This window comes from Montipora capricornis, chromosome 8, assembly GCF_036669925.1.
Source record: "Montipora capricornis isolate CH-2021 chromosome 8, ASM3666992v2, whole genome shotgun sequence".
Classification (NCBI taxonomy): Eukaryota; Metazoa; Cnidaria; class Anthozoa; order Scleractinia; family Acroporidae; genus Montipora; species Montipora capricornis.
The window spans coordinates 31,577,804-31,602,797 of NC_090890.1; the positions used below are offsets into that span (position 1 = coordinate 31,577,804).

The 24,994-nt window shown below is 38.1% G+C and overlaps 2 protein-coding genes across 2 annotated transcripts in view; both read left to right on the forward strand.

Annotated features, from left to right (window-relative positions):
* The first annotated feature begins 1,729 nt into the window (after positions 1 to 1,729).
* On the forward strand, positions 1,730 to 8,168 carry LOC138059169 (uncharacterized). The gene is made up of 2 exons (XM_068904703.1): positions 1,730 to 2,384; positions 4,997 to 8,168. The coding sequence occupies exons 1-2, from the start codon at positions 2,279 to 2,281 to the stop codon at positions 6,208 to 6,210; spliced, it is 1,320 nt and encodes a 439-aa protein (XP_068760804.1). The 5' UTR covers positions 1,730 to 2,278; the 3' UTR covers positions 6,211 to 8,168.
* A 3,833-nt stretch (positions 8,169 to 12,001) lies between these two features.
* The window catches only part of LOC138059235 (xylosyl- and glucuronyltransferase LARGE1-like), a 29,796-nt gene continuing 16,803 nt past the window's right edge, over positions 12,002 to 24,994 (forward strand). The window contains exons 1-9 of the mRNA XM_068904799.1: positions 12,002 to 12,321; positions 15,270 to 15,419; positions 15,760 to 15,824; positions 17,310 to 17,481; positions 20,943 to 20,977; positions 21,705 to 21,800; positions 22,382 to 22,465; positions 22,562 to 22,639; positions 24,472 to 24,603. Of these exons, the coding sequence (XP_068760900.1) occupies positions 12,198 to 12,321; positions 15,270 to 15,419; positions 15,760 to 15,824; positions 17,310 to 17,481; positions 20,943 to 20,977; positions 21,705 to 21,800; positions 22,382 to 22,465; positions 22,562 to 22,639; positions 24,472 to 24,603 (936 nt within the window). The 5' untranslated portion in view covers positions 12,002 to 12,197. The remainder of the gene's footprint in view (positions 12,322 to 15,269; positions 15,420 to 15,759; positions 15,825 to 17,309; positions 17,482 to 20,942; positions 20,978 to 21,704; positions 21,801 to 22,381; positions 22,466 to 22,561; positions 22,640 to 24,471; positions 24,604 to 24,994) is intronic.

Consider the following 24,994-nt stretch of genomic DNA (forward strand, 5'->3'; position numbering starts at 1 on the left):
ATCAAGGACAATGTAAAATGCAGAATATTACCAAAGCAAGAGTCCATTACCTACATGGACTATTGACCAAGTTATTACCTGCTTGTTCTCTACGATTGATTATTCAGTTTCAAGTCAAACTTTATTTTCAAACTCTCAGCGCGGTGGCCTCATGGTTAGTGCGCTCGACTCCGGATCGAGTGGTCCGGGTTCGTGCCCTGGCCTTGGGACATTGCGTTGTGCTCTTGGGCAAGACACTTTACTCTCACGGTGCCTCTCTTCAACCAGGTGTATAAATGGGTACCGGTGAATTTAATTCCAGGGATAACCCGGTGTTGCACTGGCAACCCATCCAGTGGGGAGTAGAAATACTCATAGTCGTTTCATGCTACAGAAACCGGGATAAGGTCCGGACTAATGGACCATTGGGCTCGTAAGCAGACTTCACCTTTTTACCATTGTACCTGAAGAAGGCTAGTTTGGCCAGTGGGCCTTTTTATACATTCTTCCGGCAAAATTTCGAGCATGATAGCGCCTCAAGAGCAGAAAATATAATTGGAGAATAATTCGCGCAGAATAGCCCATTTTTGGCCATTTTGCATATTCTGACATCCTTGACTGGTGCAAGACACAAGGAAGCATTACCTAGATGGTCAAGGGAGCATACCCCCACCCCCTTCTCCCCTAGGATGATCGTGGCCTACGGCCACTTGGGTCTTCTCCCCCAAACGATAAATCCTAGATAGAACCCTGCCAGGCGTTGGAGCCCAAAAAGGTGCTTGGGAGTGCTATTTTAATAGTTGGTTTCTTTTCCTCTCCAGCTCTTCTTGTCCACTCAGTGTTAGAGGAGTAGAAGAGCTGTTTCTTACAAAAAAGACAGCTACTTCATATTCACGTACATTTGTGACACAATAATTGCGTTAAAGGAGAACCCATAGTAAACTCAATTCTGCTTGATTTCCTTCGGGTATCAATCGCGATGCCATAGGATTTCAGCGTTTGAACGCCATCTTGTTCTGGAAAAATAACCTCAATCTCATGTGACAGTGTTACGGCTTGCCCAAGTCCTATATCTGGAAGGGTGATCGTTTGCAATACGCAATACCCCCCCGCCGAACAAGCTGGAGAGTCACGTTGTTTGTCTATCCAGTAAGAAAGGCTACTGATATCCCACAAAAATGATACGGCATTATGACACATGTATTCCATAATTTTTTAAACAACTTCTCAAAATTGTGTCTCAAAATGCACCAGATTCCATCCCAGCACGAATCAGGGGTAATGGGCTCCTGGCGCGAATTCATTTCAAAAAATTTCCGGGGGAGCATGCTCCCTCCTTCCCCCCCCTAGGATGCTCGTGGCCTACGGCCACTTGGGTCTTCTCCCCCAAACTATAAATCCTAGATAGAACCCTGCCAGGCGTTGGGGCCCAAAAAGGCGCTTGGGCGTGCTATTTTAATAATTGGTTTCTTTTCCTCTTCAGCTATTCTTGTCCTCTCAGTGTTACGAGGAGTAGAAGAGCTGTTTCTTACAGAAAAGACAGGTTCCTCATATTCAAATTATTCTGAAAGTTCGCACAATCGTGTCGTTCTCTACGCGAACGGTTGGCGTCCTATGAAATTAACAAAGGTTATTGTGATTACAGTATTTTTGTCAATCTCTGGAATGAGGAAATTTTCTGAGCGACAACGGAAGAACCCACAACCCACCAGGGGAGGGTAAAAATATCCCTAGTTGCCCTGGAAAAGAGCTTATTTTGTCCTTTCTCGCCGTCACGTTTTGGCGGGCGGGTGGAATTGGGAGAAAGCTTCTTCTGGTCTTTTCTCGAGGCTCAAATCGGTCCTTTTGGAAAAGACTTTAAGAAGCTTTCCATTTTTTGATCGCCCAAGTCCCCAGGATTTTTCCAAGAATCTACTTGCGACGATACCAAGAATCGATAAGTGTTCTGATACAAACCAAATCGTGCATTCTTTCATGGCGGTGTCTATTGCATCATCCTCGCCCACCAACTGTATCCAGGTCATAACTTGATATATAAAGACAATCACGATTCGTCATGTTTAATTGCAAATTATCGTCAACAAGAGAAGAAGTCAAGAATACAGCATGGACTGCCATGAGGAAACGAACTTGATCACAGCGAGAAAGCGTTTATTTTGTTTCCCGTTCATGGACTTAAGCTTTATATTTGAATTTGCTGAACATTCTGCGTGCGCTCGCCGTGAGAATAAACTCTCTACGATCCTTAGAGAATCTTTTAATCCTGAAGTTATCAACGACAGTGCATTGGAAACCGAACATGTTAGATCAAGTGCTGGCGACATTTACGGAGGGTGTCGTTATTTACCTGGGACTGCCTCTCCTACTTAAACTCTGCCAAAGTATGTTTGGATCAATTTCTCCAGGTATGCACATGGTAAGCTTGTCTAAAGTGCGGCTTGTTCATAGCATTCACTGTGCGTTTTCAGAAAAATATGAAACAATGAAGAAGCTCACAGTATTAGTATTTTCAAAGTTTTCCGTTTATTCTGTTTGGTTAAACAATAGCGTTGAAATTACGAGGCTAAAACTAAGAATTTCTTCATCCTTTTTGCCTAGCGATATAACTTGGTATGTACGAATCTTAAGTAAGCTGCAAGGATCAACGCCATCGATGCAGATAAATTTTCTCAGAGCCACAGCCTGTGGATTATACCTAAGGGGAGACACGTTCTCATCACAAATCTGCATTTTGTTTTAGTTTTGGTGCTCATTCGGTCACGCCGTTAACGAGATTTATTGCTACTCTATCTAATACTAGTAGGCATAGACAAGGATTTACTGATCATGCATAAATTCTATCTGCTGTAAGCAGAAAAAGTGTTGCATAAGCATCCATCATAGAAGGATTAATGAGGTAATACTTATTTCAGTCATCTGAAAAAGGTCGGTTTCGAGGAAATGAGACGTAGATTTGTTCCTGATTGAATTACAGCATCATTTACCCACATGTATTTAACCTAAGAGACTAGGCAGATCAAACTAACAGTATTTGACAGAATGTTTTGACATAATTATTCCTTTCAAATACTGTTGCTTCAGTTCCCTAATTTATTGCGTTCGAGGAGGCATTCTAATTGTGTTGGTCCCGCGGGATTTCCCTTGGGTATTAATCGTCTAGGGTTTGGACGCTATCTTGTTCTGGTACAAATAACCTTGATCCCGCACTCATGTGATAGTGTAACTGCGTACTCAAGGGAAGTCAAGACCTGTTGGATGAGGTTAGTACATGGATCATTGGGTGACCTTCCAGAAATACCCCATGCTGTACACGCTGTTTGGTTATTCCAGCAAGAAAGGCTACTGATATCCCACAAAACTTATATTGAATTATAACACATATATTACATAATAATGTTAGTGTTTTTAATAAAATTATTAGCAACAAGATAACAGTCAAAATATAATAGTGCGATACCTTCATTACTGAACAAAATAATACAAGAAAAGATACAAAACGATTCTCCCCAAAATATACAACTACTTTCCTATGCCTCGTTGTTGAAAAAACAGGAATAATAATAATAATAATACAAGAATTTATATAGCCCCATTTCCATGAGCTCAATGGCGCTTTACAATAATCCTAATTCTAAAAAGAAAATGCATTTGAGTTATTAAAATTAAATAAGAAAAATATTATTTGTCATACATTTTGACCTACTAAAAAGAAAAAATATATATACAATAATAAGAGGATAAAAAATGCTAACTAACTCATAAAAGCATCAATAAAAAGTAATGTTTTAATCTTATTGTTAAAAACATCAAGGTTCTGGATTGATCGAATGTCATCGGTTAGGGAGTTCCAGAGCCAGGGTGCAGCAACTTGAAAAGATCTATCTCCGTAAAACTTGAGGTTCGACTTCGGTGTTACAAGCAAATTTTTTGAAGAAGATCGTAATTGCCTCGTAGAAGTGTAAGGCTGAAGGAGATCGGCTATATACCTTGGCGCCATGCCATTCAGTGCTTTGTATGTAAGAAGTAGTAATCTGTACGTAATTCGTTGTCTGACTGGTAGCCAATGTAGTCTTCAAAGAACTGGTGTTATGTGTTCTGAGCTTCGTGTTCTGGTCATCAGTCAAGCTGCACAATTTTGTACATATTGTAGCCTAGCAATAACCGATTTGGGTAAGCCATACAGAAGAGCATTACAAAAATCCAGCTTAGATGAGATAAATGCATGAACAAGTGTCTCAGCATTGTCCTGAGAGAGACAGGTTCTGATCCTTGCTATATTTCGTAGGGGATAGAAGGCCATTTTGCAGGTGTTCGTAACATGTTTCTCTAAGTTGACATGGGAATCAAAGATTACACCTACATTTCTAGGAATCAAGCACACTTTCCTTAGCAATTTCTAGTTGAGGTTGAGGTCAATCAAAACGTCAATCAAAAGAGAGGTGGTCAACTTTCAAATTCATTTGATCTCTGAGCATTGATCAGTGTGGAAAGTGCAAGCAAGTTTCCCATCTGCGGCAAGAAGAATTTCTTGGAATAAAGTGTTTTTTTCTGCCTCTTTGAATTCTTTGGAAGTTTTATGAAAAGCACAAGGGTTCAATAAAAATAGTTTTAAAGGTGACAGCTATGTTTATTAGTCTATTAAATTTATCCTTCCAAGTCAGAGAAGGCAACTGTTGTATGTCAGAGGGTTGTCAGAATGTGCACTCTGCAATAGAGGGCTGTATTTTAAAATGGAAAGTTAAAAAAAAGATGTAGAGTGGCCACCCAAGACGACAAAGTAGATTACAATAATTTTTGCCAGCATGTGACTAATTTTGATGACCCTTCAGATTGTTCTTTTTTTCTCTAGAAGATACTGATCAGCCCTTTTTTGCATTTTACGATTTTCATTTATATTAAGCCTTGTATTGTAGATACATTCACCACCTTTGGACTAATCTGGGTGAAACAAAAGTGTTGAAGTGGAATTGCTACTGGTTACTGGCTAATGGCTTTTTATTTTCCTCTTTTTCCACAGAATTTGACCTGCATGTTGCAAAATGTGCTTTACTCAAAAGGCATTCCACAAAGAAGGTTTTTGAAGATAATGCTGAAACGCAAGATAGTTTAGTCTGTGATGTACAACGATACACAAAGCTACAAAGTGAAAGCTCCCCATCAATTGCACTCAGTCAGAGGTGTCATGGATTTACGATGAATGATAAAAATAAGCTGCAGTGTGTGTTTTACTGGAGTCACTGCATGATGAACAAAACAAAGTCAGACAAAGGACAGAAAGAAGACCATGCTCCATTGTTTATTCATGAAGTGGATGGCAGTGCATTTGTAAACTTCTCCGTTCAGCACAACACGTTGAAAGGTCTTTGTTATGACTTAGACGAAGATAACACTCTTGCTGCAGATGGTACACAAGTTAGTTGTGGCTGGAGGATGATGAGTGATGCAGTCACCATGATGGAGACTTCAGCATGTTGTGAAAGCAGGGAAGATATGGCAGACGTGGGTTCTAATATGCTTTCATTGGAGATGTTTCCAGATGACACGTGTGATCTGGATGAGATATGTATAAGTGACTGCGTTTTTAATCGTAAGGGTCAACTTGTGGGCATGTATATTTGTTTCAATATTGCACACTCTGATACATCAAGCGTGACTTCTTCAAAAGATTCTACTTGTAACATGGTGGACTCAGATTGTGAAGATTTTATTGTTTTTGAAAATTCTGACTCTGATGATGACCAACTCTGCCCAAGAGTTGACTTTGTATGTGACACGTGTGAATTGAATGAGGAGACGTGCATGAATCCAACAGTTTCAACCTCTAATACTTTTTATAATGAAGCTGATGGAATGGGAGACTTTGACACCAAAGTGGACTCTTGTGTCCTGGATATCCTGAAACCCAATCTGCAATGTAACTGTGACAACTTAATTCTCAAAACAAACAGGTTAAGAGAAAACTCCAGAAGTAACAACAATAATCATGTTTCAGTTTCAACAAGTGGAAAGACTATGTGTAAAGAAGAGACGAAAAAGAAAGTTCATTTTAAGCCTGATGATCAACTTGCTACTATCCACCACTTAATTGTTTGGAACTTTGCTTATCGACAGGCACGCAAAGGAACTTGGAAGGCAGATGCCTCAGACAGGCTCCGTTTTAAGAGGAAAGTTGAGGAACTTGATAAAATTTTAACTCCTATTTTGCTGGCAAAGAAGGGGCAAATGAAGTGAACCTGGTTGTTTCAGGCATTGCAAAATGTTGTGTTGACAAATTTTATGTTTTTTAAAACAAACTTACGGAAAATACTGCTTAGGTATTAAACAAGCTGTGAGATACTTTGCATTGTTACCAGGGTTTCTTTAATAAGCCCAGCTTAAATTTCAAGCCCTAACCCTAAACCAATATTGTTATTTTTACATTAATTTAATAGGTTAATTTGCTGATATTATTATTTTGGAGCAACGTAAAAACTTCCTGGACTATGCTACATCTTGAGTGGTTAGGTTCACATTACATCTGCACCTTTAGTTGGCAATAAATCTCCCCAAAAACCCAAAATGGATATACATAGGTACAATACTGTGCATGTAAAATGCCTTACCCAAGTGAATAGTAGTGTATTGCAAGATGCATTATTGATCAGGCTTACGTTACCAGGCCTTGGTTGTTCTTCAAAAGGTGGATAACGCTATCCGGTAGATTTAACAATTATTCCACGAGCCCGCGTTGGATATGAGATGGTAAATAGCCAACGAGGCACGTAGCGCCTCGTTGGCTATAACCACTCTCATATCCAACAAGCGCGAATGGAATAATAATAATAATTGTTTTATTAGATTCCTTTAACTCCAAAAGTTTGGAAGTACGAAATACGAGCGAAAAAAGAGAGAAAATCCTAGCGAAATCGAAAAAAGTTGATGAAGATGCGATGTTGTGTAATACCTCGTGGTCAGACAGACGCAGGCTCATCACAAAAACATTTCTTGCCTTTTCGCGTATCTCTAAGCTTCGAAATTGATCCAAACCACAAAAACGTTTTTCTTTTGCTTTACACCGAAAAAAATTTCACTTTCTGGCATAAAAATTTTTAGTTTAGCAACGCTAAGCGCAATCATTAACCATATAAGGTCAAACTAAGTTATATGAGCTGATAACCGAGATTGAGTAAACCAATCACAGCACGAGAATTGCATTATCCGAGGTTGAGAATTTAATAAAAATCATTATCCAGCAGATAAACACTAGCAAAACCAGTAATTATTGAGTTATCCAGTGCATAGTGATTTATCCAGCGGATAGGGCTATCCACCCTTCGAACAACTGGGGCCGGATTAATATCCTGGCTATTAACAACTGGATCGGGGAGGAGGGTAGAGCTTGGTGTAAGTGTCGTTAAAAGCTTCATTAAGGTCTGAGTAATGTGAACAATGTTTCCTTACACCCGTTCACTTATATGAAGTGATGTAAGCATATTTAGAAAGAAATCTGAAGATTTTTCAGATTACTAAAACCTATGACTGGTTCAGGTGGTCAATTGTGGTGGGACTGGCACCTGATGGCATTTTCACCATAACTTTCATATATAGGGTAAGGGATTTTCAAAATTTCCTTTCCCTATATTTGAAAATTTAGCCCAAATATAATTTAAGAGAACTTTTCGAAGTTGCACTGGTGATCAACCCTTTCACTCCCGTGGGATTCCCCATTGACGAGTAAAATCGTCTGGCGTTAGACAGAGTAAAGTGTCACTCTTGGGAATGAAAGGGTTAAGACCTGCAATCATTTTTTGTTTTTGTTGGGAGTCTATTCTATTATGGTTCAATAAGCTATTTTAATTTTCAATTTATTTGAACGTTTCGTTTTTTAGTGTGATTACCCTGTAAGGTACATTGCTGTAATCAATTATACACGTACATTAGTCTAAAATGAGAAAAAAGAGTCATCTGATTTCTATTAGGAAGATTGCAAATTCAACTTGGAAACAAATTTTTAGTTTTGAGATACGTGTGGCAAAATATTTCTTACTGATAACATTTTAGGTTACCATTAAGTATTGTATAATTATTATCAAGGCTATATGAAATTAATCTTTATGCCAGTTAAGCTGGATATTTAATGAAGTGTTGAACAATCTCAATCAGTGGCTGATCTTTCATCTTGATAACAAGATTAAATTGGCATTCTTTTATTATGGAGAAAATTTCTTGAAGGAGAAAGAGAACCACTTAATAAAATTTATGGCTGAATGGCCATGAGACTACCCACACCATTTTGTCCAAGTCGCACATCCCTTTGATCCTGCTACTCAAGTATTTCCCAATTCCCATTTTTTTCCTTTTTCCTATTCAAATTCTGGTTTTATTGATCTAACTTCCATTTTTCCTCCAGGAAAAAACAGTCCCCATTTAATTTTTTCCTTGCCTTTTGGGTGTATTAGCTGATTTAAACTGAAGGTCTGGAGTTTGATCTCGTCAACTCAAACACTGGGTAGGGTCGTACCACTTGTAACCAAGTGCCCCTTTCTCGACGGTCACGAACGCTTTTCGGCGCCGAAAAGCTTATCCTTTTTTGAGAGGCTGGTCTGTTAATTGACACGTTATCAAGATAACAAAAAGCAAAATGTATTTGGAGTTTAATTTAAAGCCTCTCCTTTCACAAGATACAAAGGGAATTCATGACACTGGAAAAGGCCCGCAGGTTTTCAGGGAATTGAACGGTGAAGGATGTGAAAAGCTGGGAAGGAAAAAAAACTTGTTTTCACCCCCACCTCCAATTTTTGAACGCCTGAGCCCGCTTGTTCGGAAGCCGATTAACTTAATCCGGTATTAGCTAGAACATTTGTTTCATGTTTTCAACTTCTAGGTGAAAGTTTCTTTTGCTTATTTTTCTTTTTCAAGATTGACTTCTAATGTAAAGTTTTTCCGAATATCAGCGTTGAACAGCCTTTGGGAGTAGAGAAATAAAATCCTTGTTTATTTTTAATTCTAGGATTATCGCTAATCGGCTTTTGAACAACCGGGCCCTGGAATGGGCTGACCACTTGATAACAACGTTAGCGAGCAATAAAATTTCCAAAAAAATTTGATGGCGGAAGGGTTTTGGGGGAGCCTATTAGAGACGGCATGCAAAAACCGCAAACTAAATCGTCCAAATCCACAATGCGAAATATCGATCAGTTTCGTCAATGGTCGAAAAACATTACGTAGGTGACCTAAACCGCAAATTCACCAACCTCACGCAATTGTTTTATCATAATTCATTATACCAAATCTGAAATCTCTTTTCATGATGTCTGAAAAGCAAAAAAAAGGGACATTCCAGGCGCTCACACTTTCTCTATTAAAACCTCCCGTCGAAACCAGCAACTTTTTCTTTGTATCAGTAGATGCCACACACCATAGAATTTTTATGGAGGACGTTCTTTGAAGTTATGATTTGCATGTTATTGTTATTATGACATTTTCAGAAATACTAGAAGAAAGGGCATTCTGAACCTCAAAGACGGAACTTCTTTATGCCCGTCTCCGTTGCAGGGTAATGGCATGTAGAATCTTTCAAAACGGTTGCGAAATAACGTGAAATGGAGTTACAGTAGTTGACCTCCCATTTCTTGTTTTGTGGTTCGATACAAGACGCCCCCTGGCATTTCTAGAACGAGAAAATTACTTTGCACAGGAGGCCGTATGACATGGGCTCCTCCCCTTTCTGCATGACATCCATGCACTGATTAATTAAGTCAGTGTTCCGTGATTAGAACTTCCCTTTGAATGTCCTTAAACTGATCTTTAAACCCCTGGCAACCCGTGAACAGAAACACTTCTATCTGCTATAAAATGTCAGCTACTTGATTACAAAGATCACATAATGAAATAAACGCTTACTTGAAGTGCGGGTTATAAACGAAAGAGAGAGGTGATCCTCGCACTCAGTCATAGGAAAGAGCTTTGCTATTTCGAGTTTTTCCGTTATATTTTTTCCGTTATATGAGCCTTTTTTCGAAGCATGTTTGAGGGAGGGATAAAAACTAAAGCCTCTCGGTGAAAAGATGACACGCTGAAGTGATGACGCTTGCGTGATGGGCGTTCAGGGCCGATATTCTTACTCATAAAACCCATTGTTTTGAGTTGGGAGTGTCTTTCTCGCCGATGTCAACATCACATAACTGACCGAAATGTGCCGTGCCAGATTTTTTGATTGGGTAAAGGAGTTCTTATACAGCCAAGTTTTTGCGCCTCGATGAATTCATCGGATTGCTATCATTATAAATTAAACGATTTTAAAACCTTGACCGGCCGCAGGCCACCTAGACACTCGAGTTGAAGTGGTTCAAATTATGGTCGTTACCAAGGCAACCCTCAAACTTCTGCCTTAGGCCTCACGTAGCTTCTCTAATTCGCGTGGAGACACAGGACACAAATTGGCAAAAAAAAAAAAAGAAGAGAAGACTGAGAAAAAAAACATTGCTCGGGGCGGGATCAACTCCTGGGATTTCCGTAACTGGTTATTGGTTAAAAAACGTGACGTTTCCCAGATGCAGCGAATAGAGATCCAAACGAGGATACAGGAAAAGTGTGCTTAGTGAGAGATTTTTAAAAACGACAGATTTGATTCAATATAGCTAAGGTCAAAGGGCTGCAGCTTCCTTGAAAAATTAACGACGTAAACAGAGATCCGGCCAAAGTCAAATTAGAATAAATTATTATTTGGCAGAGGGGGACATTGGGGGTCACGGCCCAAGACATGTACCCCATTTCCACGCCAAAAATTGGCAAATGCCGCGTTCAAAAACAGTTAAATACCGAACCGAAATTAATATGTGCTATATTTTTTACCCGTGTTGTTCTGTGCGCCTGGATTACCTTTGTCAGTAAAGCAAAAGAATCGCGATCTCGCACCAAGGAGGAAGATTGCCGCATTTCCAACTTTTCCCTGGGGCAACCGGAAGTCTGATAATTCCGTGACGTAATTTCTGCACCGAATACCCTGAACCAAAACATACCAGAACCACTTTCCGTAGGGTTTGATCATACCGCAATCCGAACTTTTCGGACCACAATTTCCGAACTACCGCGCTAAAAATTAACGGATACCGCATTTCCGCAGACCCCAGTGTCCCCCTATCTGCAAGTTCCTCTCCGGAAACACCCAACACTTTACTTGTACAAAGAATGTCGGTGTTCGAGGTATTTCAAGTATCCACTCCCTTCTAAAACTTGACCCCTCTTATAAATTAAACCGTCCCTTATTTTTAAGGTGGCTCAAACCAGTTTCAACACCTTCAAGAAACTGTACTATTTACAATGATCGACTCTACAACACTTTATCACCAAACATCTTTTTCATTATAAGAAGAAAACAACAATTATTGCTCAGTAAAATGCGATCGCTTTTGTGACGTAATAGGTTATCATGGCAACGAGAAAACCATCTGAGACATCTCATATTTTTTAAATTTTATAACCCATGATATTTTACTGCTGGAAATTCATTGGCAGGTTAAGTTCAAAGGTCTTTGTAAATTGTTGAAGAATCTCTCACGTGGATCCAAAGATATCCTCACAACTGAAAAATTAAAGGTGGCTCTTTCCGGATGAATTTGTTTAAAGACCTTTAAAATTTGCAGAGATTTTTTTTGCAACTTTCCAACTGTTCAAAATAGGGGTCATCGCGTTCACTTTTGAAATACAAGCGTTTAAACTTAATTGTAGGGAAAGGAAAGGAAAGGAAAGGAACTTTATTTAAGTGTTTAATCTTCTAGCGCTGTAGAGCACTAATCGCGGACACTGTAAATTGAAATTAACAAGTTAACGGAAATGAAATTATTTTTTGCTGGCTTTCCTGTTGCTTTGGTGAGTCTTTGCGACACAAATGACAATATACAATGAGTGCGTCTCTTGATAAGCAGTAATTCGTCTTTTATATGGATTGACACTACATGAAAACAGTGTGGAAGCTTCCAACAGTTCCGTTGTCGTCATAAGTTACCAGTCCTTCGCGCCGTCAGTATACACACTTTGCATTTGGCGCGTGGGACAAAACATTTGAGATGTGACATTTGGAACGCTGGAACGAGTTGTTTTCCTGAAATGATTATGGTTCTTTGAGTTGGTTCACATCCATTGTATTAATAAGTGATGGCAATCAAGTGTGAAAGAAATTTAACGTCGCCAAACATCTCCAATATCGGCAATTTGTGGCGAGCAAGCCGCAAGGGAGCATGTTGACATCGACGGCTGGCATGGGTTTGTTGAAAATTCGGACCATTGCAGTTCTACTCTCGCTGTCTCTAAGTTCTTCTCTTGTGCTATGGTGGATCTCACCGCCCGATCATCCCATCAAGGGTAACTGATTGTCTTGTCACTGTTTTGTTTTTATAATGGCGAACTTTTTGGTTCGATTGCAAGTTTAGATTTACTCCAATAAGCGAACCGTGGCGCTCTTTTATTTCCCTCCACGGTGATACCGAATTTTGGTGTTGTTTTTTGCCGGGTTCTGTGAATTTTATTCGGGTCAGTACGATTTTTGGTCGCCTGTTCCAAGTTTTTCCACAGCAGGACTTTTTTATAAGTTTCAGAAATACATGTACGTTCGGTTGATCGTGAGGCATCGTTAATTTAAGCTTTAATTTAAGTTTTTATAAGTTATCTGATGCAGGTTTTCCTAGCGTGCCCTTGGAATTTAATAAACAGCACTTGGTTTTTGCGGAAACCTTTACAAGTATGTTAAGTAGACAGTTCTTTTCCATCGGATGCTTATCTACAAGTTTCTGTGGACTTCTGCGTTATTTCGTTTTTGTTGATGGTGGACAATATGACACCTTTTTATTGCGTAAGCTTAAATTTAATAGTTTTGCAAGGAAAACATCTTTCGAGGCTCTTAATTGTGAACATGACGATAGAAAATGTATTAATAGATGTTGATGCAATTATTCGTAAATTATTTTCAAGTGGTTTAATGGACCAATTTATAAAACAATATTTGACTTCAATTTCTGCGTGTTTTTAAATGATGGCATTCTGTCATTTTTGAAATGCAACTTGTCTTTAATGCTTTTCGTGCTGTCTCTTCTATTCTTGCAGACCAACAGCTGTCTTTAATAAAATAGATATCAATATTACTCTATTTAGGTTGAAATATCTGGGTTTTTACGTCATACCATATCGTAAATTAATGAGTTTTCTGGGAATATTAATTTTCCTTTCCAGACAGTGAAAGAAGAAGCAAAAAAATGTAACTTGTTTCTTGAAGCAATTTTTTAAAAAATTACATGTAAATGTTTTAGACCTTCAGGTGCTCAATTCATCTATCCTTTTGTGACAAATATGTGGGCCTTCAAGCTGAGTTATTGCATTTCACTCTAATTGGTTTCTAATTTCAGTTTTTCTTAGAATTTGATATTTTAGGAATTGTTTTCAATGTGATTTCATTTGATAAGATTATCAGCGGTTGAAACAAATTCATTAGAGGAAGACATGGATGATAATTATTTTTTGGTTATTGCGATGTACATATTAATTTTCCAATGAGCTACCATGTATTTGAATTAACGAGGTTGTCAATAGATGAGGCATAAATCTGCAATTGTTTTTCTCTTCTGCAGAATGGGTTTCAGATAACTTGACAATTAAAAAGATCTGGCTTCTGGCTATCATGTGCCTGTTCAGGACTGTATTGCATTCATGAGACAAAACAATATTCTAGGAATGCCTGTGAAAAGAGCTTTGAATTTTTTTCTGTTCAAAATTTGGCTTGATTTGATAACCTTCAAACCTGAGAGGGGAGGGTAGGAGTGGCTGACTAGTAAAAAATTGGGGCAATGAGTTAACTCAAAGACCTAAAAATCAAAAAGTCTTTAATTAATCAACAGTTGCACAGGGATGTGACCTCTTTCAAAATACATTTCATGAAATTCAAATGCATCTCTTAAATACCAATGCTTAACAGCAGTGCAGTCAGGAAATCATGTGACATTATCATTAATTCTGAATGACTGTTGAATATTGCATCACACACATAACGCTGATAAGAAGCCAATCCCCCAGATAATCCAATGACATTACATGTATATAGACAAAATTTCTTTTGTATCACGTTATGCTACAATCAGGGGCAAAAGTAGTTGGGACTCTAGTGTCAGAATGGGCCTGAAAACCTCTCAGACGTCAGAAACTAAGCATAACTGTCAAAATTCCACTGAAAACTTCAAAATAAAACTCCCCCCCTCCCCCCAATCAATGTTGAAATAGACAAGGAAATGTATGTTCACTATTGGCAACATTGTTCTGGGGGGAAGGGGGCAATTTTTCAAACTCAGTAAGAAAACCAACTTCAAATGTTGAGTGTCCCAAGACTTTTGCCATTGATTGTAGAGGCATATTTGAATCTCTTTTCTTTTGCATGTAATAAAAAATAGTGTCCTCTTGGGTCCAGTAATCTAGCAGCTCTTGTAACCTGCTATTGTTTGGTATATAATTATTATTGTAAACAGCTTCTATTGTTTTTAAGTTCAATATTATTGTTAGGTTTTTTTTTTTCAGCTTGGGTATCGAGCCAATGTGGAGGCAGTGTGGCCCAGTGGTTAGGGCACTTGCCTTGAGATCCGGAGATTCCGGGTTGAAGACCTGCTCTGACCACTCGTTGAATTTGTTCCTGGTAGTCCCTGGTTCAACTTCCCAGCTGCACTTGTAAATAGCCAACTGGTTTGCCTCCGGCCAGTTGGAATTCTTAACAGTTGTAGTTGTTGTGTTCTGTTGTTTTGTTGATTGTGTTTCATTGGCCCTGAAAAGCCCCTATGGGGAGCGGTCAATTAAGTATGTTACGAGAGTGGCTACATCATCATGACCCCTTAGGTTTCTTGGTCTCTTGAACGTTTTTCTGTTACATTACAATAATGGGTGCATCATGTAACATTACATTAATTTTTTATTTGAGAGCTCTAAATCTCTGCTCCTCATTTCCATATTATTGTATGTTACAAAATTAATGTTCTCTTACTAAGGCCTTTTAGTCTCTCTCATATTCCTGGGTCCCCAGATTTTATTGATATATGCTGTTGCAATGTCCCTATCCTTGTATTGATATTTTTGTCTTTGTCCGTTGTTGTCTTGTATTTGTTTATTTGTTGTTGTTTTTTTTTTGACATCCAGTGCTTGTTTGCAAGATATAAAAAAAACAAAACAATGTACATACACATGTATAAAGAAACTACATGTAAATAAGTCAGTTAAGATGCATAAATTTGTGTACAGCCGTTTTTGATGCATAGAAACAACTTTTTTTGTCCCTGCAGACAAGTATGGTTCATTCGCTGTGTCAGACAGAAAACAAGTCCTGCTCCAGACGTTAGATCATGTTCAGACTGAAAACACAGAGCTTAAAAGGCAGTTAAAGGTGATTCAGAAGAGGTTGCGAGAGTTGTATTCAAAAGACAATCAACAAGGTATTGGGAATCTGAGCAAAAACACTCAAATTGTTGTTATAGTCTCTCTTATAAATTTCACTCTTGTCCCCTGAGGGGTCGAATTGTGTGCCTTTTCTTGCATTAACCCATTGACATCAAAACCGGCCGAAACCAGCCAGACTCAGGAACCCCTGGGAGTCAATGGGTTAAAAGAATAAAAGGGTTATTGAGGAAGTTCTGAAAAAAACATGTCAAGCCCAAATTGTTCAAAGCACAGTACACTACTTGTGATAATGTGACTGTCACAATTTGAATTAAGAGAGTAATTAAACAATGAAAAACGTTCACCTGATAATTTTTTTAATTTAATTGAACCCAGCTTCCCAGGAAAACAAGACTGCTATTACTCCATGTGTTAATGACCTCAATTTATATCGTTGTGAGGTAAGTACAGTATATATTATATCTGAGATAAAGCTTTTACATGTATATTCTTTTCAACCTTTTTTCTCTCTTAGAATAGAATTTAACGTCCCTAATTGGATTTTCCCAAAAGGAAAAAAGCCCAGTTTCCAACATCTGAAATGAGGTCGCTTAAAACTCTGGGCTCTGTTCATTCTTTGGACTTTTGTAGTGATTTTTAAAGTTAGTATCTAATGTGAAAAGTTCTGCAAAGTTTTACATGTCTTCTTTTGATTTCTTTTCATTGACTAGTGGATAAACCTTCTGTTTGCCAGTTTTGGCGCAAATCAAAATAGATTGTAACAGTTTCTGTTATGAATGTGGACCCCATGATTATGCTTCACCCTAAGGTTGGATCACAGAATGTGGACTTTGGACTGCATAATTCCAGCAGCAGACCCAAGACTAGCTTTCTTACTAGGTGCAGACTGAATGTAAATCGTGGAACAGCCAGAAGTCTGCTCATGCACATTTCTCTCATGTCTTAGAGCATTTGTCTTCAATTCAAAATTAAAAATTGACACAGGAAACTAATTAAGGAACAAATTAAGGAGGCTCGAAATAGTTTCTTAATTTTTCAAACAAATAAACATATTCTGTCCTTTGATACAGTTAGGGTAATCATATCAGGACGAAATTTGGCCAGGGTATTAAGTACCCATCGTAGATTTCTCACATTATATTTTGCTCCAAAATAACGTTACCATGGCAACGATATTAGGCATTTCTTTGAGCCTTAAAATCAACATATGTTGTCTTTTTTGAAGAAACGGGACGGTGAAATTTTCCCATTCAGCGTCACCAGGAAATGTTAGAAATACTCTCTAAAATACTTAAAATTCAACAAAATCTGTAGGCCAGTTTTTCGGGAAAATCAGTTTTTTTGAAATGTGGCTGTAACTTTTTTTTTCACCTACAGATTTTTTTTAAATTTGAAAGACAAACGGTTTAAATTAATCTAAGTTAACATGCAAAAAATGAAAAAAATTTACCGTCCGGAAGCAGAGATATAAACGAGTAAAGTTGCAAAATCAGGAAAAATGAGGGGGTTACAAGATCAGCATTTACGCATGCGTCACCCACTCACTCGAGTCCACGCGTGAGTGGAGCTACAGGCCAACACAAACGGATTTAAGTGACCATTAAGCCGTTTGTGTAGAAGTTTCGTAGTTTTCGTGAATAGGAGTTGTCTATTTATATTCCTTATATACAGGAATTTGGAGAAAGGTGAGCGAAATTGGCGGTATTTGTTTATTTCTCGTGATCCATTTGAATCATGAGCTGACGCGAGCAGCTTACGAATTGCGTGTGTGGCTTACGCGCGCGCGCTCAGCTGAAAACCCTTTCGAGCCTCCTTAAATTACTTTGCATGACCAGTGATGTGGACATTGGATCAATCCATAAACTAAGACAAGCTAAGGTGTTAATATTGCAATATTCATGACAACTGATTTTGTCAAATTGCAGGTCATCCATGTTGCTGTGGTTTGTGCAGGACACAGTTCAAGCCGTCAAGTTGTCACACTCGTCAAGTCGATTTTATTTCACCGTCGTAACCCCCTTCACTTCCATTTTATCTCTGATGCTGCCGCAGAAAAGATTTTAACTGTCCTATTTAAATCTTGGTCAATAACTGCTGGTGAGCTTTCTTTTCTTAAGAGTTATTTGTGGATGTTGCAGTTAATTTTTGTTTTCAGTTAATTTTTATTTCAACTGCCGTAAAAACCCGCAGATAAGCTGCACCCTGAATATAGCAGCTCAGATTTTGGAAAAAAAGTTTTTTGAAAGAAATCAAAAGAAATCCAAAGCCAAGTCTTGAGAAGTCATCATGGAATGTTAACTCACTATTAACATTGAAATGGGAAATACTTCAAAGTCTTACCCACAATTTTGGCACTTTTACATAATGAACATTGTTTCTACCAACTTTGACATAATGATTAATCTTTTTCTGGTATTTGTTGACAGGAATTTCTACATTCAACACAGTTTTTCAATAGATTTTTGCATTACAACAAGAACGTGAACAGAACATTTGAAGCTTAGTAACCAGGCATTAGATTGGACACAAAAATGGAAAACTGGACACGCAGTGTGATCTTTTAAAAGTTAACACAAAGCGATAAGCTGCATAAAACGCAGCCCAGTGTAACAGGGTCTTTATTATTTTGCTGGTCAGTAGTTGGCAAAAGACTATTTGTTCGACAAATTTGCTATCAAAGTGCTAAACGATGAAGAAACAGTGGGTCATCTACCATGCAAATATTCAAGAATAGCGTGGTATTTTCTCGCTCATGGAGGATTGATTACTGTTGAAGCATAGTCCCTCCAAGTTACAATAACATGCCATTGTCGATGCTACAAACAGGTTTGCGGGGGAATGAAAATTCCGTGTAGTGTGACGTTTTCCTGTTGGAGAAAAACGACCGTACTTGGCTGCTTAAAGGATCTGTTAACGGAGATGGTTTAACACTTTTAGGGGTGACAACTGTAAGCCCTGTAATATTAAAGCTTACTTTTACATGAACAATGGCCCTTGTAAGAGCCAACAAACTTACAAAAGCAATGACCAGTACTCCCTTGTAGGGTTGTGTAATATTTATTTACATTCCATAAAATTGTCAGTTAGAGGAAATTGGCCTTGAAATTCACAACACCTTTTTCAAATGTTCCAGCAGATAATGCGCACCCCTGATTTCCAGCGCCAATTTTTGGAAAAAAGGTGCGGCTTATCTGTAGGTTTTTACGGTAGTTGATTTTTTTAACATTAGGTGATTTTATTTTCAACTAGTTGGTTGTTTTCTAACTAGGTGATTTCATTTTAACTAGGTAATTTTTTTTTACTAGGTAAATTTTTCAAAAACTGGGTAAAATTTTTCTCTCTGGTGCTATCAAAGGCCAACAAATTTTAGTGATTAGGGCCAAATGCTCAGCTTAGTGATTTGGGTTACTGCGCACTTATTTTGAATGATTAGCTTTCATGTAAGGTTAGGGACACTGCCCGCATTTTAGGAAGTAGGGTTAAGCTTTCAACTTAGTGATTAGGGTTTATACACTGTGTTAATAGTTAATAGCCCTTTTCGCAGTTAGTTTTTCTCATTTGCATTACAATGCAATCTAGCATGTATGTGAGGCAATTTCGGGCTATTTTGTAGTTTTAACCCGAAATTGCCTGGCACTCACGTGCACGTTAGATTACATTCTAATGCAAATGAGAAAAACTAACTGTGAAAAGGGCTATTGAAACAGTTAGCATTCCAGGAGGTGTATGACAACTGCAGACTGTATACAAATATTGCTGATAAACAGTATTACCCATTTGATTGAGCTGATCGATAAAATGGTTAGCTTTCAATGGCTGAGTTAAGATTAGTCTGCAGTCAGTCTGCAAGTGTCAGACACTGCATTCCAGGTAAGGGATTAGGATATGTTGTTTTAATTGAACCTATTTGAAGTGTTTAGTCTAAAACAACCCTTGTCTTGGGACCTCATTGGGTTAAGAATATTGGTCCATGGTTATTGGAAGTAAAGCATTCTTTCACTTGTAGGATAAAGGGGTTAGATTGTAAAGAAGCTATGATGTTGTTGGTGGGAAAGTGAAATAAAGAAAAGGGTTTATCTAGTGAGTTGATATGGTAAATTGACCACTGTAAAGAAATTTGAAAGCTGGCATTTTGATTTTTAGCCCTTAGTTAGAGCTAAACCCTTTTTTGTCTTTCACATAGTAGGAGAGCACTACTTTTTGTAATGAAAAAACAGTGATTTCTTTTTATGATTCCTTTAGCAATGTAACTTGTTTAATACAAGATTCAAAAATATTTCTCTCACAGATGGTCAATTAACAAGAGCAGTATACTACCGGAAAGTAACTCCATTACAATAATGTTACAATGGTATTATTGTTTTTTACTGTTACAATATTAATAACCTTCAATTTGTTTTGAAAGGAAATTTATTTACTCATTTTGCAAAATGGCCTGTTTACAGGACGCACAGATCTAATCTTGTGGGAGAAATAAGTGACTAGATTTTTCCAAACTTGGTCACTACTCGAGCAGAATGTTTTTTCAATATGAGTTACTTTTCCTACTACTACTTCTAAGCATGGAATAAGCACATTTTAACGCGTGAGCTGACAACTTGCTGACTGATTTCTGCGTAATTTCTTGAAGCCACTTTTTCATACTTTTGTCCTCTGTGAGAAATTCGACTGTGTACTTGGGACAAGATTTGAAGCAGTTCCCGTTTTGGAGCTACGTTGTTGATGTTTTCTGTGAAGAGTTTGCCGTCGCTGTAAGCCTATTTCTTTTGAGTTATCATCTGCTGTTCCCAGTTTGTTAATTGTTTCAGCTCAGATCAATCCTCATTTGCTGAAAGGCTGAGTTTCTTCTCTGTTTTTCTTTCAAGAAATGTTTGGCCTTGCTGTAAAATCGTCTTTTGAATAACAGTTTATTTGTGAGTCTTTTCAATTCCTATATTTCTCTATAGAAATCGATTTCATTTACACTATATATTGCATTGGTGTGACTGCCAATTTATCAGTGCAAGATTTACAACATGTGGCTCTGGTGTCCATATGTGAGTAAATCAAAGTTTGGACCGAGAGTGGCCTGGGATGAATAATAAAATATTCAATTATAAATTATTATGGAAAATTTGCATGAGTTGCTTGTGTGGTTGAGTGGATGAGAGAGTGGACAACAGAGGAATGTCTCGTTCTTCTTTAGACCCCCTAAAAAACCAAGCCCCTGTTTTTTAACTACACCCCAAAAAAAGGAAAATCCCTTTTTTAGACAGTTGATAAAAAAACCTAGTTTAAAAAAAAATTACCTAGTTATTAAATAAAAGTTACCTAGTGAAAAAAAATCACCTAGTTAAAAAAATATTAACTGGAAACAAAAATTAACTACAACATGGACATGACAATACCCTCCGTTAGATTCTTCTCCTTGTCCACTTCAAGGTGGCTACCAATTCATTGTTTTGAAAACTTCAGTCTCTTGAATTTGTTTCCCTCTGTGATCCAATCAAATGAGGAAGCCCACTTATTTGACTTTTAGCAGGTAGTTTAGTTCAGTGATTATTCTTTTCTTGTTGCAGTTGACACTAGTTTTTATAGCACAGAAATACTCAAGGTAAGGGGATATCATGATAGCCCTTCATTGTACCTTTACATTGATGAATTATGAACCTCAGTCTATACAACCAGGGTTTTCAATAAGAATTTTAGTAGGCGGCAAAACCTAAAGGGTAGGTGGAGAATGGACTATGTGCACTGAACGTGGGCTTTCCAATGGTCAAGCTTGCAGGGGGCCGGGGTCGGGGGCATCCTACCCTGGGAAAATTTTGAACTTTCGGCCTCTTAGAATGCATTTCCTGCATTCTAGAGTACGGATTAGGGTATTTGAACAGAATGCCACCTGAAATTTCTCAAAATTCAGGCGTCTCTTTTGTTTTTCATGAACAAAACTTTCCCGAACCAAGGCTGGTGTTCTGTGTGAATGTTAAAATGTAAACTTTGGGGTAATTTCCAAGGAAAAGTAGACAGCGAGTTCACATGCATTAGCCGACAAATTTTGGTGGCTGCCAACTCTTATTAAAAACCCTGTACAACTGTCGTGAGATGAAGAATAACCCCCTCCCCCAAGAAAACAGTTGTTTATTTTATATAGGCTGGATCCAGGGTTCATTTTGGAAACTTAGGTTAATAAAATAATAATAAAGTCTTATCATTATCTAATTTTTGGCAAATACACTGAGCAGTACTAGCACAATCATAATAGTATTCGAGGGAAATTTTCAGCAATCTTATTGGATTAAGTGTTTTTATTCATTAATTTTGTTTATTAATTTTCTTTTAAGGGTAAAGTGTCCTGGATACCCAATAAACACTACTCAGGAATTTTTGGCTTGATGAAGCTAGTTTTGACTGAAGCTCTTCCTCATTCTCTGGATAAGGTGAAAACAAAAACTGCAAGTTGTTGCATTATTTTTAATGTGCAAATTTGATGTTACAGTCGTGACATCCAAACCGGCCTAAACCGGCCGGTATTTTACTCTAACGCCAGACGATTTTATTCGTCAATGGGGAACCCCTGGGAGTCAATGGGTTAAACTGAAACTTGTTTCAAACATCTCCCAGGCATCTCAAACATTGTAGTGTGTTTAATTAAAAACCCTTGACACCTACATGTAAGGTTACGGGATATAGGTTGATGTCTATCTATCTATCTATCTATCTATCTATCTATCTATCTATCTATCTATCTATCTATCTAGACTATTTGCAAAGTACATGAGTTTGAGATCCTTGAAGACAAATCCATTCATTGCCTGATGAGGGTGGGATATGAACCCCAACGCAAATCCTATGCTCTTAACCTGGGACCACTTTCTCTTATACAAAGCAGCTGTTATAGTGTGTGGTGCAGTTCAACACCATCCATTGGTTAAAAAAAGTCTGAATATTCTAACATGCAGTTGGTGTATTCTGAGCAATGGAGGTCCAACCTCGACTGACTTTGTTTTGTAATTACCAGGTAATTGTTCTTGATACTGATGTCATATTTGCTTCTGATATTGCTGAATTATGGAGAATGTTTGATCACTTAACAGGAAAACAGGTTGAGTTAACAATTATTTTTCTGTTGAAGAGTTTGGGACTTTTGTTAACTCTTGCATTGGGAATCGATCGCTAGCTTGCTGTCCTCTCTTTTCAGGTAATCGGCCTAGTAGAAAATCAAAGTGACTGGTACCTTGGTAAACTTTGGAGAAACCATAAACCATGGCCTGCATTGGTGAGTAAGCGATGATGTTGTTCTCGGGTTTTGTGTTGCACTTACAGAGTTTCACTTCAGTGAGCATTGTGTACGCTTTTAGCGAGCTTAATTAAGATGAAAACACCTTTGATTATACATTTTTAATCTGCAAACTAAATTTAATGGCTATGAAGTAAGTTCAAAAGCTGACAATACAGATCTACAATGTACATGTACAGCCCAGTCAAGATGGTTTTGAGTAGCTTGTTTAGATACCATCATGTTTGTAACTGAATGCTGACCGTTCATGTGGCCCCAGTAACCCCCTCCATTTAGCACACAAGAGTAAATTCATGTCAAAAATCTACTTGCATTTACAGCTCTATTCATCAAAAGAAACAAAATACAGTGTATACCGGTATATATATTTGTGAGGCGCGGTGGCCTCATGGTTAGAGTGCTAGACTCCAGATCGAGTGGTCTGGGTTCGGGTCCTGGCCGGGGACATTGTGCTCTGTGTACTGTGTACTCTCACGGTGCCTCTCTCCACCCAGGTGTATAAATGGGTAGCGGCGAAAATGCTGAGGGTAACCCTGCGATGGACTAGCATCCCATCCAGGGAGTAGAAATACTCCTAGTCGCTTCATGCTACAGAAACCGGAGATAAGCGCCGGCCTGATGGGCCTTTCTAGGCTCATAATAGAGACTTCACTTTAATAGTGGTAGACTTGCCATAAGTCGACCTCACGAGAATCCAAGGAAAACAATTCAATATGTTTGTTTCTGTGAAATCGAAAGAGGAAATTTGTATACTTTGTGCTAAACGTATCAGAATTAATAAAACAAGTGAAACAAAAGCTTATTTCAATCTCGAGTCGTAGCTTGGAATGCAGATCTCCATTGATATTTTTTGGACCAACACTTTGTGCAGTAATCGCACAAAAGAAACAAAACACTAGTTCAGAAGATAACAACGTAAGGGAAAGCTTCAAATCGTCAAGAAAGTCAATTGATTTCACTCATGAAAGATCAGGTAGGCTTCAGGTGTAGTAGACTTGCTAGATCGGGAATAGAAGTAGAGAGACATCATAGTGAAACGTACCATTTAGCATTGCAGTATTAAACTCTTATGATCATGAAGACACATTTTAAAGTATTTTGTTTCAGTCGACAGAAAATGAGAATCGCCTCAGGACTTCCAGACACCAGTTTATAGTTAAGATTTAAAATGTCCTCCAACTGTTGTTTTGAACAATCGTCTCCTAAATATGATGCTCTGATGCCACAACAATTAAGGCTATAGAGACCAGATCTTTTATGAGTGAAGACGATAGCATTGCAATCCTCTCCAAGTAAACAAACAAAAGTGTACGGGGCTCAAAGGTCAGACTTTTCCCAGCTCTGGTTGGAGCAGACAGAAACACATCTCTGCAAGACAGATATGCTTGATTTGTTTTCCTCTGATAGGCGCCCAATTTGGAATATTCTGTAGCTTCATCCATCACTGACATTGCAAGTCATGCTTCACTGCGTATAGCATATTTTCATTCACAACTCTATTCCTTGGGGTCCACATGAGACTACTCTGATTGGTCTAGCTCAGCGACCGGTTTTTGGGTCACTAAAATTAGCGCCAATTTCTCCAATCAAGTATGAAAAGTCCTTAGTCCAGCACGCCATCTACATGAGACGAAGCACTTTTGAAAGTCAAGTCTAGTGGAGACCTCAGGTTAATAATAATATTTGTTACCGATGAACTTTAGTAAGCGGCAGATATTTTGCTGTAGGCAGCAAAATGGCCGCCTGCCGGCACATTTTGACTGGGCTGCATGTAACTGGTGATTAATTATTTTTTTATTAATCCATTTTAGGGTCGAGGCTTTAATACTGGTGTCATCCTTCTTGACTTGCTCAGACTGCGGCAGTTGAAATGGGTAAACCTCTGGAGAATGACAGCTGAAAAGGAACTCATGAACATGCTCTCTACAGCACTTGCAGATCAAGTAATAAGTTTGTACTGTTGAATAGTAAGGGCATGTACATACTGTTGTTTAATTAAGGGCGGTGCCTACTAATTAAAGTTATTTTTGCCCCGGTGTGTGATTATGCAGGAAATGTAGATCTTTAACAAGTGTTATTGAAATCCAAACAGAAAATTGGGGGTAACCGCACATCTTTCAAAGATAATTCATGAATAATATTTGTAAAAAGCTTCAAAATACAAAGCAATATATGGCGTTCTTTCTCAAATTGAAGCTTAATTATCTCTCAAAAATGCGTGGTTACCCCAATTTTCTTTTTGGATACTAAGAGTACTTACTCAGATCTACATGTACTTTCTCCGGATAGTTTTAAACTGCGCCGAAATATCCCTGTACTAGTAAGCATCACCGA

What these genes read in the sequence shown, in the direction of transcription:
- LOC138059169 (XM_068904703.1), top strand. Translation starts at nt 2,279, where the DNA reads ATGTTAGATCAAGTGCTGGCGACATTTACGGAGGGTGTCGTTATTTAC. An exon ending in GTTTGGATCAATTTCTCCAG is followed by an intron (nt 2,385 to 4,996) that starts GTATGCACATGG and finishes CTTTTTCCACAG; the next exon opens with AATTTGACCTGCATGTTGCA.